The sequence below is a fragment of the Xiphophorus maculatus genome, chromosome 6 (assembly GCF_002775205.1).
Source record: "Xiphophorus maculatus strain JP 163 A chromosome 6, X_maculatus-5.0-male, whole genome shotgun sequence".
NCBI lineage: Eukaryota > Metazoa > Chordata > Actinopteri > Cyprinodontiformes > Poeciliidae > Xiphophorus > Xiphophorus maculatus.
This window is the reverse complement of record NC_036448.1, coordinates 893,764-913,986: the sequence shown is the minus strand read 5'-3', so window position 1 is coordinate 913,986 and position 20,223 is coordinate 893,764. Positions and strand designations below refer to the sequence as shown.

Genomic DNA, 20,223 nt, shown 5'->3' with positions numbered 1-20,223 from the left:
ATCTGATTTCAGATCTCAATGGTCTGAGTCCTTATTGATGACAGAACATAGTTGACGCAGATGTCTCATCTCCCAACTCATTCCAAAAACTCATGTCATTTTGAAGAAACCAGTTTGACAAGATTTGAGATGCGACATGGCACATCATCCAGATGGAAATAGCCATTAGAAAATCAGTACAGTGTGGTCATAAAAAGTTGGACATGGTGACCAAAAATGTTCAGGTTGGCGGTGATGTCACAGTCACGAGGACACTGGTGTTTCATGCAATGTCACACAGGATGAGCCCATGTGACATTGTAACCAATATAAGGAACCAGGCTCTGTGCCAACTCTGTGGCCAAGATCCTATTGAAAAAGATGATTATATTTTCCCACAGATTCATAACATTGTCACCCCATCCAATTAAAAGTCAATGATATTACTTTTTGAAAACAGTCATGTTGTTTTCTTAATGCAAAATAGAAGTGTTAAATATCCTGTTCAGGTGTCTTGGGTTTAGTTGCTAGCAGTGGCGATTCTAGTGATTCTAGACGTGAAGAGGAAGACTCACAGTCCAGGCTGAAAAATGTCAGGGAGGATGGATACTGTGTCGATGGACAAAAATATATTGGTCGTGACACCGTGTGCTGCTGTATGACAGACAGAATGGATCAGGAGAGGAACTGCAGACCCATTAGAACCTAAAGAACCAGATATCAGCCTCTCTTCATCCTCAATCATCTCCTAAGGCTGATATGGTACAGAACATTTGGCTACGATTGATTCAGTTTCTTATTGTAATTTTAGTAGACTATTTTGGTTTGATTATTTGCTTAGAACATTGAGTTCGGATGATACTTTATTTAATATGTAATAGTATGAGCCAAAATGAGTAGCCATTTAAAGAACAAATTATGCTAATAAATTAACAGTACATAAATATTTCCTACATTAAAAACGTTTGTTAGGACTTTCTGTGTGTTTTATTCAGAAATGTTGATATATTTTAAGAATTCGGGGTTCATTGGTCATTTAATGTATTATTTCACTATTATTTTATTAATGTGGTTTACCAGTTTGGATAATCTGACTTCCTATCAATGAAGAAAAAACATGCTAATCAAAACTGAACCAGATACAGACCTGCAGCCCAGAGGCGGTTCTAGACGGAGGCTACTGAGGAAATTATACGAAATAAATGTCTTTTTTAAATATTCAGTGGTGAATTTTTTTAACCTTCACAATTTTACTTTAACAATGAATTAAAAATTATAGTGCTGCCTTTTTAGCTGCGGTATGGAGATAGGATCATACTTTCTATCTGCTAGATGAGGATCTGCAACCTGAATCTCTGGAGACACAAGTGACTCTTTGGCTCACTTAATATATCAAATGATGAAATATATTACTCTGCTTTTTGTTTCATTTTGTTTTCATTCTTTTTTTGTTTCATTGTTTTTTAAGTGTCCCCATAAAAACACTGTCTGCACTGGCCCCGTGGTAAATTTGGTCTAGAACCAGCCTCCAAAGAAAACAGTAAACACCATAGATAGATAGATAGATAGATAGATAGATAGATAGATAGATAGATAGATAGATAGATAGATAGATAGATAGATAGATAGATAGATAGATAGATAGATAGATAGATAGATAGATAGATAGATAGATAGATAGATAGACAGACATACTGTATATATAGCTATATAGATTTTTTTTTACCAACTATAAGGGGCAAGACTTGTATCATCTTTATTCAGAAAATAATTTGCAATGCAAAATATTATGTTTAGTGATTTTATGCAATGAGCAATTTTAAATGATAATGCAGTACTTAGTAAATGTATAATTAGTTTTTGTGATATTCATTAATGGAAATTGTGTACAGTATTGGTTTTATTTATTTGAAGAGTATTTTGTAGTTGTTCAGTACAAAATGTTGTATGTGTGCAAAATATTTGGATAAATAATGGGTTAGCCTGATCCTGGTTCTTAGCCTTGTTAATTACTCTTGTTGGTCTTTTTTGAAGTTTGATTAGTGACTGTTTTGTTGTTTTGTAATTAATTTCTCAAATCTTTCTGGAGTCACTTAAATAAGGTCAAACTAAAGAACAGTACAGAATGTTAGGCTGTTTCTGTGTCTGTGAACAGAAAGGTGTTTGGTACTGAAACTATGATAGACCCACTTCATGATCTGTGAACTGAAATAGTAAAACCCTGATTCACAATGTTTACTTTTCCAAAGATGGACAATCATTGTTGTTTAAAGAAAAAAGGCCAACAGCCGCATAACGTTCAGATAAAAATAAGGGTAATACAATTTCTAAGTATAATTTTCAAATAAAGTTCAGGTTAATGACTCCTTTTCTCTAGTCATTATCCTGACCTACCTGGATAATAAACTGGTTTTAGGTTTATTAATCCTATGAATTTAGTAAAATGCTCTTCAAATGACTGAAAATGCATAGTTTTGAGTAGATTTTATTTTGATTTCTGGGGGAACAGACCCCACTAGGACTGTGTCACTCTACAGCTGCTTGTGTCTCATTAATATTAGTAGATGTTGGCAGGTATGATGTAGTCTTGAGATTCTGTTTCACATACAGGTCCTTCTCAAAATATTAGCATATTGTGATAAAGTTCATTATTTTCCATAATGTAATGATAAAAATTGAACATTGATATATTTTAGATTCATTGCACACTAACTGAAATATTTCAGGTCTTTTATTATCTTAATACGGATGATTTTGGCATACAGCTCATGAAAACCCCAAATTCCTATCTCACAAAATTAGCATATCATGAAAAGGGTCTCTAAACGAGCTTGAACCTAATCATCTGAAGCAACGAATGAACTCTAAATACCTGCAAAAGATTCCTGAGGCCTTTAAAACTCCCAGCCTGGTTCAGCGCTCAAACCCCAATCATGGGTAAGACTGCCGACCTGACTGCTGTCCAGAAGGCCATCATTGACACCCTCAAGCAAGAGGGTATGACAAAGAAAGATATTTCTGAACGAATAGGCTGTTCCCAGAGTGCTGTATCAAGGCACCTCAGTGGGAAGTCTGTGGGAAGGAAAAAGTGTGGCAGAAAACTCTGCACAACGAGAAGAGGTGACCGGACCCTGAGGAAGATTGTGGAGAAGGACCAATTCCAGACCTTGGGGGACCTGCGGAAGCAGTGGGCTGAGTCTGGAGTAGAAACATCCAGAGCCACCGTGCACAGGCGTGTGCAGGAAATGGGCTACAGGTGCCGCATTCCCCAGGTCAAGCCACTGACCTGGGCTACAGAGAAAGCAGCACTGGCCTGTTGCTAAGTGGTCCAAAGTACTTTTTTCGGATGAAAGCAAATTTTGCATGTCATTCGGAAATCAAGGTGCCAGAGTCTGGAGGAAGACTGGGGAGAAGGAAATGCTAGAAGTCCAGTGTCAAGTACCCACAGTCAGTGATGGTCTGGGCTGCCATGTCAGCTGCTGGTGTTGGTCCACTGTGTTTTATTAAGGGCAGGGTCAATGCAGCTGGCTATCAGGAGATTTAGGAGCATTTCATGCTTCCATCTGCTGAAAAGCTTTATGGAGATGATTTCATTTTTCAGCATGACCTGGCACCTGCTCACAGTGCTAAAACCACTGGTAAATGGCTTACTGACCATGGTATCACTGTGCTCAATTGGCCTGCCAACTCTCCTGACCTGAACCCCACAGAGAATCTGTGGGATATTGTGAAGAGAAAGTTGAGAGACCCAAGACCCAACACTCTGGATGAGCTAAAGGCCGCTATCGAAGCATCCTGGACCTCCATAACACCTCAGCAGTGCCACAGGCTGATTGCCTCCATGCCACGCCCCATTGAAGCAGTCATTTCTGCAAAAGGATTCCCGACCAAGTATTGAGTGCATAACTGTACATAATTATTTGAAGGTTAACTTTTTTTGTATTAAAAACACTTTTCTTTTATTGGTCGGATGAAATATGCTAATTTTGTGAGATAGGAATTTTGGGTTTTCATGAGCTGTATGCCAAAATCATCCGTATTAAGACAATAATATCCTGATAATGTGAATGTTCAATTTTTATCATTACATTATGGAAAATAATGAACTTTATCACAATATGCTAATATTTTGAGAAGGACCTGTATTTACAGCCCTGGAAAAAATGATCAGTCCTCTGATTGTACTCTTTATAGGCATATGTTTGAGTAAAATGAACATTGTTGAACTACTGACAACATGTCTCTGAAATTCCGAGCAAAAACTTAGTAGTTCAGAAAATGAGAATTGGTCAAAATAACAAAACTGATGCAGTGCTTTCAGACCTCAAACAATGCAAAGAAAACAAGTTTATATTCATTTAGAAACCATAAAACTAACGTTTTAACTCAGGAAGAGTTCAGAAATCAATATTTGGTGGAATAACCAGGAGGTTTCCAATAGGGTTCAGTGCAGTGGTCTCTTAATTTTTTCCAGAGCTATATGTAGTTGTTAACAGTTTTAGTTAGACAAAACTATTTAATTTTGTATGTGAATGTATGTAGATAAGCAGTGACGTTTAGAAAAATGCACCAACAAATATCTTCTCTTGGACCTTAGCCCTGCTGGGGGCTAAGCACCCCTAAAGGTCAGATCCTAGAATCGCCCTTGATTCCTACCCTTTGTTTTCCCCTCGTCTCACTCTGCCCATTTCTTGTCTGAAACTCTGGAAATGTTTGACAACTAAATGTCCAATAATCCAATAATCAAATGGATTGATTATTTTGTCAAATTAACATAATCAACTTGACAAAATTGATTGTTGGTAGATTAGCCGACTTCTGGCTAAAGTTAAACCCATTCTTGTTCATTTCCTAAATGATATATTTATTTGTTGTATTGCTCAGAAAGCAAACCTCGTCATACACAGTCTATACTAGCCTTTAAATTTGGAGTTCCAGCTTCTCTCCTCTGGGCAGAGGACGCTCTGACCACCACCAGCAGCCAAGGAGAGTGAAGTGTCTTACCCATGGAGACAGAATCCACAATGACAGAGGTGGGCAGAGAGGGGATCAAACTGGCAATCCACTTTGACCCCCATCCCCATTTCAGTTCAGAGTTAGATTAAAATCGTATACTTGCTTTTAGTACACAGTAGTACTTTGACACTTCTATGTTTCTGTCAATGTTGTTAAAATCCTTTGTCTTTATAGTCTGCATTTTTATTCTTATACTCATGAATAGCACGTTGGCTTAGTAGTGGCTGTTTGATTTGATCAATTGATTGCACTGTCTCACTCTACAGAATCTTTCTAACCACCTTTTTTAAATTACAGTTGAACCTGTGAAGTTATTGTGGTTTACCATTATTAGGTCAGCATAAGCAGGCAGTGATTGGCTTCTTCCCCACGGCTTCATAGGAAGAGGATCATCTTCAGTTGTGTCTGCAGGGGATGCAGATTCCTCAAGCTGGCTGTCAGGTGTCACTCCACCTCCTGACAAAGAACACAGAGTGTGCTCTTCCTACAACAAGACAAAAGTGAACAAGCTCCAGTAAATGACCCCAGTTTGGGTATCTGTACATTCATCAAACACATAGGGGGACTGTGGCTGTATGGTAGAGTAGTCATCTTGCGATCGGAAAGTTGTAGGTTCGATTCCAGCTTCCTCCTGCCATATGTCGATGTGCCTCTGGGCAAGGCACTTAACCCCAAATTGCCTACCGATCTGGGTATCGGTGTATAAATGTGTGTGTTTGTGAGTGTGAATGGGTGAATGTGACTCTAGTGTAAAGTGCTTTGAGTGGTCAAAATAACTGGAAAAGCGCTATATAAGTTCAGTCCATTTACCATTTTACCATAAACAAATATGTATGATGAAATAAAGTTCAACAGGTTTGAGATGAGCAATAAATATCTTAACCAATCAATCAGGTTTATTTGTATTGCACAGTTCAGCAAAAAGGCAGTTGTTGATGAAATGTGCAGTAATTGCCAAAAGGTTTTTGTGATTTTCTGCCTTACATCAGAAAAACACAAAAATCAACAACTGAAACATTATATTCTGCTAAGTGCCATCATTACACATGAAAATGTTGGTTAGTGTTTCATTTATTATAAGATAGATAAGATAAGATAAGATAAGATAAGATAAGATAAGATAAGATAAGATAAGATCATTCCCAGGCCAGACATTATGGTAGAAAGCAACTCTAAAGAGGTGGGTCTTATAGGAGATCACTTTCTTTGAGGTTGTTATTTTCAAAAGAAAACTTTCAATTGTCCAATCAGCCTCATAGGAAGAATATTCTAATTTATTGACATGACTGTATGTGTATAGGTATTAATTTTAGAGCTACATGTTGCTTTTGCTTGGATGAAAAGCAGGTGGTGATACAGCACCACCTGCTCCTAATGACCAGTCGGCTCCTTCTCCAATCCTTGTTAAGTTCTGGACCTGCTCGAGTGGACAAGCAGGTCCATTAGATTTGCAAAATTACATTAAATAACAAACATTACTTTTGGAATGATTTTGGAATGTCATTTGGAGCCTAAAGATAAAGGTTTGGTTATAATGCATGACATCATATTTGGAGAAACTAAAACACAGCAAACCAGCACAAAGTGATGGAGCGTTCATGATGTGGAATGTTGTTGCCATGTTTGCAGGTAGTTTATTGTTCATTTTGGAACATAGTTGCAGCTTATGCAAGTGTAATTTATAAACCTGACTGCAAAACTACTGCTGCTCCTCCTTCTTCACCATTGCGTTGTCAGAAGAATGTAAACACAGAGGAAGTTTACTCAACAATACTAAGTATATCTTCTAATGTCTGTCATTTTTTCAGTGTTGACATATGCAAAAGGATCACAGTGGCTTGTGGCTTGGCTTTGTACTTGTGTAGCGCTTCACACTACAGTCATTCATTCATTCACACACACACACACACACTGATTGTGGCAAGCTACTCAAGGTGTTTCTGTGTAAAGTTTGTATTATGTCTTTACATGCATAGATTTTCTCCAGGAATTCCAGGTTTTCACCACAGCTCAAAAACATTCATGTTTGTTTATATTACCATTCTAAATTGACTTGACCTTTTTTTTTAGTTTTACTCCGCCTATTATTGAATGTTTTTTGGGGTTTTTTCTAACAAACATATCAACACCCTGTCAGAGCCAAGGTCCATCAGTACTGGAGTTCGCTAAGGCTGTGTTACTTCTTCTGTCTTCTTCACTATTTACACAAACAATTGCATCAGCAGCAACAACTACTATTCTTGACTTGTTGTATGAAGACATGAACTCGTCAACATACACCATATTGCCAAAAGTATTCACTCACCTGCCTTGACTCACATATGAGCTTGAGTGACATCCCATTCTTAATCCATAGGGTTTAATATAATGTTAGTCCACCTTTGCAGCTAGAACAGTTTCAACTCTTCTGGGGAGGCTGTCCACAAGCTTTAGGAATGTGTTTATGGAGATTTTTGACCATTCTTAAATGCAACCACTTTGTCACTCCAGACACCACTGCATTCAAGGCTTAGCATTGCACTTGGTGATGCATGGCTTGGTTCCAGCTGCTATCACAGTTCCACGATGGAATTCACTGAGATCCTGGGAGCGAGCCATTCTTTCACAATCCATCCATCAATCCATTTTCTTCCGCTTATCAGGGGTCGGGTCGCGGGGGTAGCAGCTTCAGAAGGGAGGTCCAGACTTCCCTCTCCCCAGTCACTTGTTCCAGCTCCTCCGGGGGAATCTCAAGGCATTCCCAGGCCAGCCGAGAAACATAGTCCCTCCAGCGTGTCCTGGGTCTTCCCCTCCTCCTAGTGGGACGTGCCCGGAACACCTCACCTGAGAGGCGTCCAGGAAGCATCCTGATCAGATGCCCGAGCCACCTCAACTGGCTCCTCTCGATGTGAAGGAGCAGTGGCTATACTCTGAGTCCCTCCCAGATGACAGAGCTTCTCACCCTATCTCTAAGGGAGAGCCTAGACACCCTACGAAGAAAACCCATTTTGGCCGCTTGTATCCAGTCTACATGTGTTTTGTGGACTTGGAGAAGGCGTTCGACCGTGTCCCTCGGGGAGCCCTGTGGGGGGTTCTCCGGGAGTATGGGGTACCGGGCCCTTTGATACGGGCTGTCAGGTCCCTGTATGACCGGTGTCAGAGTCTGGTCCGCATTGCCGGCAGTAAGTCGGGCTCGTTTCCGGTGAGAGTTGGACTCCGCCAGGGCTGCCCTTTGTCACCGATTCTGTTCATTACTTTCATGGACAGAATTTCTAGGCGCAGCCAAGGTGTTGAGGGGATCCGATTTGGTGGCCTTAGGATCTCGTCTCTGCTTTTTGCAGACGATGTGGTCCTACTGGCCTCATCAGGTCATGATCTGCAGCTCTCGCTGGAGCGGTTCGCAGCCGAGTGTGAAGTGGCCGGGATGAGGATCAGTGCCTCCAAATCCGAGGCCATGGTCTTGAGCCGGAAAAGGGTAGAGTGCCTTCTCCGGGTCAAGGGGGGTGTCCTGCCCCAGGTGGAGGAGTTCAAGTATCTCGGGATCTTGTTCACGAATGAGGGAAGAAGGGAGCGGGAGATCGACAGGCGGATAGGCGCAGCGTCTGCTGTCAAGCGGGCGCTGTACCGGTCCGTCGTGGTGAAGAGAGAGCTGAGCCAAAAAGCGAGGCTCTCGATTTACCGGTCGATCTACGTTCACACCCTCATCTATGGTCATGAGCTTTGGGTCATGACCGAAAGAACGAGATCGCGGATACAAGCGGCCGAAATGGGTTTTCTCCGTAGGGTGGCTGGGCTCTTCCTTAGAGATAGGGTGAGAAGCTCAGTCATCCGGGAGGGACTCAGAGTAGAGCTGCTGCTCCTTCACATCGAGAGGAGCCAGTTGAGGTGGCTCGGGCATCTGGTCAGGATGCCTCCTGGACGCCTCCCTGGTGAGGTGTTTCGGGCACGTCCCACCGGGAGGAGGCCCCAGGGAAGACCCAGGACCCGCTGGAGGGACTATGTCTCTCGGCTGGCCTGGGAACGCCTCGGGATTCCCCCGGAAGAGCTAGAAGAAGTGGCTGGGGAGAGGGAAGTCTGGGCCTCCCTTCTGAAGCTGCTACCCCCGCAACCCGACCTCGGATAAGCGGAAGAAGATGGATGGATGGATGGATGGATAGATGTATCCGCGATCTCGTTCTTGCGGTCATGACCCAAAGCTCATGACCATAGATGAGGGTGGGAAAGTAGATCGACCGGTAAATCAAGAGCTTCGCTTTTTGACTCAGGTCTCTCTTCACCACGACAGACCGGTACCCAATGTTCATGCAATGTTGCAGAGTTGCGTCAGCCAACACAACCCTATAACATCCAGAGCTTTAAGGAACTCTGGGCGAATCTCATCCACCCCCTGGGGCCCTGGCACCGAGGAGCTTTTAATCACCTCGGCGACCTCGTCCCCAGAGATTGGAGAGCCCAACCCAGAGTCCCCAGGCTCAGCTTCCTCAATAAAAGACATGTTAGTGGGATTGAGGAGGTCTTCGAAGTATTCTGCCCACCAGCCCACAACATCCCGAGTTGAGGTCAGTAGCACACCACCCCCACTATAAACACTGTTGGTGCTGTACTGCTTCCCCCTCCTGAGACGCCAGATGGTGGACCAGAATCGCCTCGAAGCCGTGCAGAAGTCTTTCTCCATGGCCTCTCCAAACTCCTCCCACACCCGAGGTTTTGCCTCAGCAACCACCCGAGCCGCATGCTGCTTCGCCCGCCTGTACCCATCAGCTGCTTCCGGAGTCCCACTGGCCAAAAAGGCCCGATAGGACTCCTTCTTCAGCCTGACAGCATCCCTCACCGAAGGTGTCCACCAACGGGTTCGAGGGTTGCCGCCGCGACAGGCACTGACAACCTTGCGGCCACAGCTCCAATAAGCTGCCTCGACAGTAGAGGAACGGAACATGGTCCACTCAGACTCAATGTCCTCCGCTTCCCCCGGAACGTGTTCAAAGTTCTGCTGGAAATGGGAGTTAAAGCTCTGTCTCACAGGGGATTCTGCCAGACTTTCTCACCAGACCCTCACAACACGTTTGGGCCTGCCAGGTCTGACCGGCATCCTCTCCCACCATCGGGTAGTGGTCAGTGGACAGCTCTGCACCTCTCTTCACCTGAGTGTCCAAGACATACAGCCGCAGATCCGATGAAACGACGACAAAGTCGATCATCGAACTGGGGCCTTCTTTCACAAATGTTTGTAAAACAGTCTGCATCCCGAGGTGCTTCATTTTATACACCTGTGGGCATGGAAGTGATTGGAACACCATATTCTAATCATTTGGATGGGTGAGCAAATACTTTTGGCAATATAGTATATATTAACAAGGTCCAGTCATTTGTTCAGTGGTGTGATGACCACCACCTTGTTATCAGTGCCAGGAAATCCTGACTGAGTCCAGGTCTCTTGGTGACAATTTTTTATAGTCATGAAAAAAAACTAAACCAGGCCTGTTCTTCCAAATATCTGAGTGTTCAAAAAAATAATCTGTTAGAGGAAAAATCATTTTATTATGTTGTGCTCCTGCCTACAATGGGAGATTGTATTTTTTTAAAGAGACTCAGAGACTTAGAAGTTAACCTGACACCTGGCATGTTTTTTATTCTATCTATTGGAAAGCATCACCAGGTTTGGAATGTCAGCGTGGTATGGCAATCTATCCAACAGCTGTTAAATTTCCACCACCTATATTCAAATTCATTTCAATTCTATTCAAAAAATACTTTTATTGATCCCAAAAGGAAATTAAATAACAGAAGAAGCCATTAACATGCTGTTCCTTCTTACCTGTAGGATCTCTTCATAAGACTGTCTGATGGAGTCTTGGAGGGGAGTGTCTCTCTCTCGAGCCTCCTCCACCTTCCTTTTTGCTCTCTTCACCTCCTCTCTGAGCTTTTTCAGCCTCCACCGAGCTCGGGCAAGTTCTCTTTCATACTCCTCCACCTGGCTCTCATTTTGTGCTTCTTCTGCTTGCAAGGATAGTATCTATGAACAAACAAGCTTATTCAGTTTTAAAACATGTTTTTGCTTAGAATTAGGTTATAAGAAAAATTAATATTCACTTCAAATTTATCTGCAAATCAACATAAGCACCATTATTAATAAAGAGCAATAAAATCATGCCTTTGTGTATACAATGGCTTCAAAACTATTCATACCCCTTGAACTTTTCCATATTTCGCCACCTTGCAACCACAAACATTAATATATATAAATGGAATTGTATGTCTGCGATGGACTGGCGACCTGTCGAGGGTTTACCCCGCCTCTCGCCCAAAACGTTTGCTGGAGATAGGCACCAACACCCTCCTGACCCCACTAGGGACAAGGATGTACAGAAAAATATACAGAAAATGTATGTATGTATGTATGGATGGATGGATGGATGGATGGATGGATGGATGAATAGAATTTTATGTGAGAGACCAACAAAAGATGGTTTACAATTTACAATTTCCAAGGTTGAACAAAGAGAGCTCTGATCAGAGATGCAGCCAAGAGGCCCATGGTGACCCTGGACCAAAGGCAGAGATCCACAGCTCAGAGGAGGAATCTGTCTACAGGACAACTATTAGTCATCACTGCACAAATGTGTAAGAAGAAAGCAGTTAAGAGAAAAATATAAGATGTCATTTTTGCAGTTTTCCAGAAGCCATGTTGGACAAGGCAAACGTGGAAGAGGGAGTTTTGGTCAGACCAGAACAAAATTCATCTCATTGTATCCCTTTCCATATTAATTGGCAAATAATTCACCGTACACAAGTAAGTCTTTGTTACCTTTTGACTTTCTTCATAGCAGAGCTGTCTGGTTGCCTTTATCTGCTGGATCAATTTCTCTTTGTGTTTCTCAAATTTCACCATGGTCTCTTCTAAGTCCCTACAGTCTGATTGCTGCTCCTGAAGTTCCATGTTCTCCACTGCTAATGCATTTTCCAGCTCCTGTAAAAACACAAAACCAGACACAGACATCAACAATTTAGTTTAGCTGAAATAATTCTCAATATCAGGAACATGCTTTTTGATGTTTGAGATAAGAAGCACACATTTTAGGTGTTTATACATTGAAAATATACCAACGTATAAGATGTGTTGGTATATATATACTTTTTTTTGGCCTGGCCATATATATATATATATATATATATATATATATATATATATATACACTGCCTATATATAGTGCCACCAAAAAATGGTCACTCTCTAATATTTTGTTGGACCGCCTTTAGCTTTGATTACAGCCCGCATTCGCTGTGGCATTGTTTCAATAAGCTTCTGCAGTGTCACAAGATTTATTTCCATCCAGTGTTGCATTAATCTTTCACCAAGATCTTGTATTGATGATGGGAGAATCTGACCACTGCGCAAAGCCTTCTCCAGCACATCCCAAAGATTCTCAATGGGGTTAAGGTCTGGACTCTGTGGTGGCCAATCCATGTGTGAACAAGATGTCTCATGCTCCCTGAACCACTCTTTCACAATGTGAGCCCAATGAATCCTGGCATTGTCATCTTGGAATATGCCCGTTCCATTTGGGAAGACAAAATCCATTGATGGAATAACCTGGTCATTCAGTATATTCAGGTAGTCAGCTGATCTCATTCTTTGGGCACACAATGTTGCTGAACCTAGACCTGACCAACTGCAGCAACCCCAGATCATAGCACTGCCCCCACAGGCTTGTACAGTAGGCACTAGGCATGATGGGTGCATCACTTCACCTGCCTCTCTTCTTACCCTGATGCACCCATCACTCTGGAACAGGGTAAATCTGGACTCATCAGACCACATGACCCTCTTCCATTCCTCCAGAGTCCAATCTTTATGCTCCCTAGCAAACTGAAGCCTTTTTTTCTGGTTAGCCTTACTGATTAGAGGTTTTCTTACGGCTACACAGCTGTTCAATCCCAACCCCTTGAGTTCCCTTCGCATTGTGCGTGTGGAAATGCTTTTGCGTTCACAATTAAACATACTCCTGAGTTCTGCTGTTGTTTTTCTTCGATTTGATTTGACCAAACGTTTAAGTAATCGCCGATCACGATCATTCAGGATTTTTTTCCGACCACATTTCTTCCTGGAAGACGATGGTTCCCCACCATCCTTCCAGTTTTTAATGATGTGTTGGACAGTTCTTAACCCAATTCTAGTAGTTTCTGCAATCTCCTTAGATGTTTTCTCTGCTTGATGCATGCCAATGATTTGACCCTTCTTAAACAGACTAACGTCTTTTCCACGACCACAGGATGTGTCTTTTGCCATGGTTGTTTAAGAAATGAGGAGTTACTCATTGCATCAGGTGGGGTTAAATAACTTGTTGCCAGCTGAAAGATAATCGCCTATGCAGTACTTATCCAATAGGAGGCTTGTACCTATTTGCTTAGTTAAATCCAGGTGGCGACTTTTTTTTTGGCCAGGCAGTGTATATATATATATATATATATATATATATATATATATATATATATATATATATATATATATATATATATAAAGAGAGAGAGAGAGAGAGAGAGAGTCTGCCACATATTCAGTCATGTCATTTATGTCCTCACTTTGTGGCTGGTATAGTGGATCTCAGTCTGTTGAACCAAAACAACTAGTGTTGTAGTCAAGACCACAACAAAAAGTACACAAGCACAAGGTCTGGTTAGGTGGTCTTGACCACAATACCAGGTAGTACCATATAATGAAATACTTTCTTGGAATGTGTGAAAGACATACACATCATTGATGGATCCATGTAGGCAGTGCTTGCTAACCTGCTGTATAGATGTTGGTATCTGATATACATATATATATATATATATATATATATATATATATATATATATATATATATATATATTGTCAAGAAAACTGGCATAAGGGTATGAGATCTTTCCAGGCACACGCAGAAAAAGGTGCATAATGGCTTGGAAGAAATAAAGTAATCTTGTAGTCTGATTAAAAGTTAATTAAGTTGAATAAGTCTGAATAATAGGAGTATAAGTAATCACTCAATAACTTTCTGCATAGGATCTCTGATTAATGATCTGTAATGATTTAACTATGTAATGATTATGTTTAATGATTAATAATAAGAGAAAGATGTGATTTATTGTCAATGAATATGGAGTTGTAATCATTTGAAATCAATTCAAACAGGGTTAACAACAGGTTGAATGTGTTTACTGAGTTGTAATAGATAAAAGTGAGTTATAGAAAAGACGAGAATGCAGTACAGCCCTGAAAACAGGAAATGTCGCAAGCAGTTCTGAACAGATGGCCAGGGCGCACAGGATGGGTGGTGCGGTGAGTTTGGCTGAAGCAACAGGTTTGGGAAAGTACGGACAGGTTGGGAAACGTTGGGGACTTTTTCACGAAAAACAGCAGATGTTCAGGAAGTCACGTAGACAGAAGCTCCCCATACACATACATGGTGGAGAAGTGTATAAAAACGGGCTGCAAAGAGGAACCGACTGTTCCCAGTCCGGCGGCGCAGAGGAAGAGACAACCTGCAGGAGCAGATTGAGCTACGGACCGCACTTCAGAACTACGGGGGAGCTCGGACTTCACACCGCCAAGAAAGGACTGGGTCCCATCGCCCCATCTCTAGTTCTTCATTCGACCGTCGGTCTCGTCTCAACCCAGCAATTTCAACTCTGCAACAAGACTTGGAGGAAGGACAAAGGTCCCTCGGGGATGAGGAACTGGGTTTTGCAAAAGGATTCGGACCCGTTCTGCTTTGTTTCCTTTCTAAGGAGGATTTTTCCACACAAGGCAAAGACCTCAACCAAGGATGCTAGAAATTCCTGTTGCCAAAAGATCCACCATCGTCTGGGTATGAGTTGAATCTGCTCATTGAAATTCCATTTCAGAACGTGCGACTTAAAGTTAGGGAAAGGAGACAGGGTAGTATGATTGTACATGTAAATTTTATTACACTGTTTTTTAATTATATAAGATTGATTATTGATTTGTATGTCGCATATCCCTGCTTAAGCTTGCTTAATAAATTTATACTATAAAATTCTAATGAGGTTGGTGGACATTGGAATTAATAGAGTCATTTAATCTCTGTTCAGTTCTTTTAATTGAGGTAAAACTAATGTACATGATCCCAGTAAATAGGAGGCTTCATAATTTCCTTTGGTGAGAGTAAATAATGACCCTGGGACTTACATCTAAGTCACTAAACATAATCTAGCCGGTTCCAAGTGCAAGTTATGATTTAGAAAGTGGGCTACCGTTAACAGGAGTGGTTATTGGAATTATGCAGCTGTGAGGGCTACTCAGCTGATTGTTTCTTAACTGTAAAGGGTCATAACTTCTGGATTGGAGGTAGTTAGAGCTAGACGAATCACTTTCGCCACCAGTTTAAATAGATTATCTCTTATAGAGTACTTTTAGGGTAATACCCAGGTCTCAGAGATTTTCCGGACCTGTTAGACAGAGAACTGGTCAGTAGGCAGCCCTGGGAAGTAGTGAGGAGTGGGCGGGGCTGACTATTGCAGGATAACCTTCATATATATATAAATATATATATATATATATATATATATATATATATATATATATATATATATATATATATATATATATATATATATATATATATATATATATAAATCTGTGTGGTTAACACCACCCCAATAAGAAAAGTGAGATGCCAGTGACCTTAAGGAATTGCTAAACAAGAAAAAAAAAACTTCCAAGGAGGGACACGGGGGATTATTGAGAAGTATTCAACAACAAAAAAAGCTTAAGATTATACTAAGTTGGGGTCATACAAGAAGAAGCTGAAGAGCAAGTTGCAGTAGAACAATATCACAAATGTGTTGTCGGGGATTAAGAAGATCACAAGCTTCAAGCAGAAACCGGATCAGATCACAATATATTCTAAAATATTTTCATTTCAGGAACAAGCTCGTTATCATCCTCTCCTGTCCCCAGCCAAACAGACATCCCAACCTCCTTTCATTCTAGAATTGCAACTCTTTTGCAATGTGGCAGCACCTTGGAATAGCTCTGTACTTTCAATTATATTTTTTTCTCTTTTTCAAATTTTCATTCCTGTGTTTTTAGAGGAAAATCAAATTTCTTTGGACAACTCTTCCTTCTTGTTTGGATACTATGTAGTTGGGCTGATTTTGGGCAATATTTTTCACATGTTTGCTATTTTGTTATATTGTGTAAGCATAGGAACAGGGTAGTTTACAACAGGGAGCAGCTGATGAACATTGGAAAAACTGAAATAGTACCACAGCTGAAACCAGAAATCCCAGAGAAATTGAAAAGAAGGCCTCATGGATGCAGAGCAGGAGCAAAAGAGAGAGAGAAAAGGAGAAAGTTTAAACCATCGCTACCGTCCATCGTAATGAGCAACAAACTCTGACAAACCCCTTATTAAAAGGCTACCTGTTAGTGTGGAGAATTATCCATTCTCCATGCTGAGTTCTTGTGGTATGAGGTTGAAAAAGAGTCAGTGAGTTGAATTCACCATTCAACTCCATTCCATTTAATAACAAAATACAGCTGATCCATTTCACATGCTACATTCAGGAGCTAGCAAGACAAAATGGCAACTAAGAACAGTTTGTGATCTGCTTTGTTAGCCTCTATCTAAGCTACACACTAAAGAAGGCGTTCCCTAGTGTGTAATTTCCTTTAAGCCTAGCTCTCATTTGCATTTCCTAACATGTAATTTCCTTTAGGTTTAGTTTAGCAACTAGCTAAAAGAGATAGAACAAAAACACATAATTATTTATTCTCAACAATAGGAAGATGACTGTTGGGAAATGGTCACAGGACGCAGAAGAGGTCCTCCAGGCTTGTCTTGAAGCAACTGATTGAACTACTCTCTGCCAGCCAAATGGAAATGACATCAGTGCCATGAATGCATGTGTGACTGACTATATAAACTTCTGTGTGGACAGAACCATCCCCACCAGAATAGTGAGATGCTTCCCGAATAGCTGTTTCTTATTGCCCTGAAGTTGGGGTTAAAGACACCTGCTTCAAAACCCCTGGTCACCTGGATAGAACAGGGAGCATTGTGAGGATCATGCCCTTTAATCTCTGCCTGCACTGCATTTTACACAATTGAGCTTGACTTGCTTTGTCAGAAACTCCAGAACCACAGGTGGAGGCCTCAACAATCGCCTGGATCAATGACTGTCTGACAGTTTGAGAGTCCGGAGGGTCATGTGTTTAACCAGGTGGTCAGCACCACCTCTTCTTTTAACTAATGCCAGACTTTTGAGTCTTGTCAGAAACAAAGGAGATGATGTAGATTTCAGAATAAACAGTTTTTAGATCACAGCCTATATCCATCTTGGGAGAAGAAGTGGACATGGAGGATGAAAATAAATACCTTGGTGTTCACCTGGATAACAAACAGATCAAACAGTGAAGCTGTCTACAAGAAAGGGTTGAACCGCCTGCACTTCTTAAGAAAGCATAGGTTCTCAATTGCCTTCAGCAAAACGCTGAATATCTTCTATTGGTCTGTTGTGAAGAGTGCAATCTACTCCTGTATCATCTATTAGGGTAGGGTGAATAATTTATTAAGATAAGTCCTGTAGTTAAATCCTACTGCTCAGAGCTGAATGTATGACATCACATGGGAGCACTGTGGGAAATGCAGTGATGGAATGGCCTCAAACTGCAAACACTGTAAGTGCATGCTGTTATGCATCTGAACCATGTCATTTTAGCACTATTAAAACAAAGTCATGCAAAAACAAATGCTCACATAAGGTGCACAAAAAGCCAACAGAGAAAAAAAACACAGACAGGCGCACACACCAGAGGCAGGTGCTGCGGTCTTACTCTGATCTCGGCTGCCTTGGCCAGGACTCGGTCATCCATTTCTATGACATCTGTGTCTCCAGGAGATGACCAACATATAAAGCAAGAATGCTTAAGCAAATTCGAGAAAGAGCATTCATTTTTCCAATCTGCCTTTCTTCTATCCTCCCCCTGTTCCTGTGATTTCTCTATTTTTTCTTGCTGCACCGCTGGCTCCTCCATTGCTGCCCTCCCTGGCTGTCGCTTCACTGCAGAGGAGGCGGAGCTGCCTCTGCATGTGGGTGTGTGTATGTGTATATATGACATTGCGGATCAGTGTATTAAGGCAAATTGCACCACTTCAAAAACAGAAAAAACAAAATAAACATGAGTCAGTAAGGCTTGATAAGAGCAGAGCAGAAAGCTTTTCCCATTTATGGATTGCATTTGATTTGTATGCCTTCACATGATTAATTTTCACCCCCTCTTCCCTCCGACCGTTGGGCTGCTCTGCACTCTGTCTCACACCTCAATCCAGTTCTCCCTCCCCCACCATTCATCACTCTCACTGGCCTCTGCAGTATGCGTCAGTCTACACACAAAATGTGAGTCATTCATAAAAATCTAAATAATTATCTAGAATATCATGGATTTCTAGATGATATCTAGAAATCATCACAATATAAAACTGCACGTTTTATATTGTGCTCTCTACCACATACAATTGTGTTTTTTACTAATTGTATAAAATTCTTCCAATTTTTCTGTGAATAACTGAACAGAATAATGTGTAGGCAATAAGATAATAGCCAAACATGTGGGTATAAGCTAATTAGCTTATATTACTTGTCATTGGGCAACCAATGACACAGTTACTCACAGTTTTGCTTCAGACATAATACACTTAATGGAATCTCTGTGATTGACTTGTTTTTTATCATATCTTTACTCAGTTCTTGTGAGCATTCATAAATGCTATGAAATTAACTTCTACACTATTGCTCAGAAAAAAGTCTGAGGAAGTTAACATATTCATATTTCTGTTCATGAAATACAGGCACATTCAAATCTAAGTAATTTTCCTCACAACTGATTGTGATTAGAGCCTGCTAGTTGGCAGAATTTTTTTGAGAAACTTTGAATTTAAAATGACTCCCTGTAATCCTGAAGAAACTGCCAGGCTTGATATATTATTTCCTCTGAATCCACATTTCAGGTGAATTTCTAACCAAAATCTGAAGCACCCTTCGTAATAGACAGGGATGTTAGTACCATGTTTATTACTAAGTAACTACTAATCTGATAATCTTTATCAATAATGAGTAATCTTACTATTACTATTTCCAAACCAGTAATCAGATTAAAGTCACTGATCCAAGTCACTGTGAATTACTATACAAAGAAAACTATTATTTAGGGGTGATTTTGCCAGATGATGGTGGGTAAATGCGCACACACCAAGCAACCAGAAGCACAAAAGGGTCATTCTCTGAATTTGGTGCATTTTATCTCAAAGACTTTCATATAATGCAAACAAATTTTTTGAGAAAATCAGTAAATGGAAATGTCAATTTATTGCTGGATATTTCCATCTTGGTAATGTAACATGCAAATATATTTTAAAAATTATGTTTTGAAAAATTTTAGGGGTTGTTGAAGCATAGAGGTCAGCCAAATGAGCATGTCCCTACTGACCAATGTTAGTTTTTCAATGAATATAAAACAGATAAAAATACCCAGTAACTGCAAGTTATTTCTACTAATAAAAACATTTTTAGGTATACTTCAACCTAAATAGAAGAAATATGATAAAAATACATGAATTATTTATAAAACAGCACTTTTTAATCATGTCCCTCCTAGGGCTGGGTATTGTTAGGAACCTCACGATTTGATTCGATTTCGATTATTGCTGTTGCGATTTGATTCGATATTGATTTAAAGTTGTGAATACACACATGATTTAAGATAATGTTGACATTTTTAAAATATTTATTTTCATACAAACTTCTGCAACATCACATTTCTGAGCAAAGAAACAAACTTCTTTCTGCAATGTGCTTAAAGTAGAAAACTGTTCTTAATAAACAATAAAAAATAAAGTGCATGTAAAATAAAATTAGGCATAGCTTATCTCTTGAAAGTCTAATATAAATAAAAATGCATTTCAATAACATCTGTGCATATTAGTGCAGATTTAAACACAAATCATAGGGTTGTATTCAACTGAATTGCACTGAAAAAGTTTAGGGCTTGTAAACATTCTTAGCTTTTGAACATGTAGTGATTAACCTCTAATTTTTGAACATATCTTGAACCGAACTATAGTACTATAGTACTGAAGAACTATAATAAATGAAGAACTGTACTGTAACAGTACAGTTCTTCATTTCTGGTTACAGACTAAGTGGGCACGTGGAGATTCTTGTTCAGAAAAAGCAGCTGATCCACAT

General features: G+C 40.4%; 1 protein-coding gene across 4 annotated transcripts in view; it reads right to left on the bottom strand.

The window, feature by feature from the left end:
- Positions 1-18,028, bottom strand: part of LOC102223355 (epidermal growth factor receptor substrate 15-like) — a 72,053-nt gene extending 54,025 nt beyond the window's left edge. For 3 of the 4 annotated variants that reach the window (XM_023334960.1, XM_023334957.1, XM_023334959.1), the window contains exons 1-4: positions 17,789-18,028; positions 11,780-11,941; positions 10,790-10,987; positions 5,321-5,479 (exon numbers count right to left, since the gene is read on the bottom strand). In XM_023334960.1, coding sequence (XP_023190728.1) covers positions 5,321-5,479; positions 10,790-10,987; positions 11,780-11,941; positions 17,789-18,013 — 744 coding nt within the window. In that variant the 5' untranslated portion in view covers positions 18,014-18,028. The remainder of the gene's footprint in view (positions 1-5,320; positions 5,480-10,789; positions 10,988-11,779; positions 11,942-17,788) is intronic. The other variant, XM_023334958.1, reaches the window with a different exon arrangement.
- Positions 18,029-20,223: the final 2,195 nt, after the last annotated feature.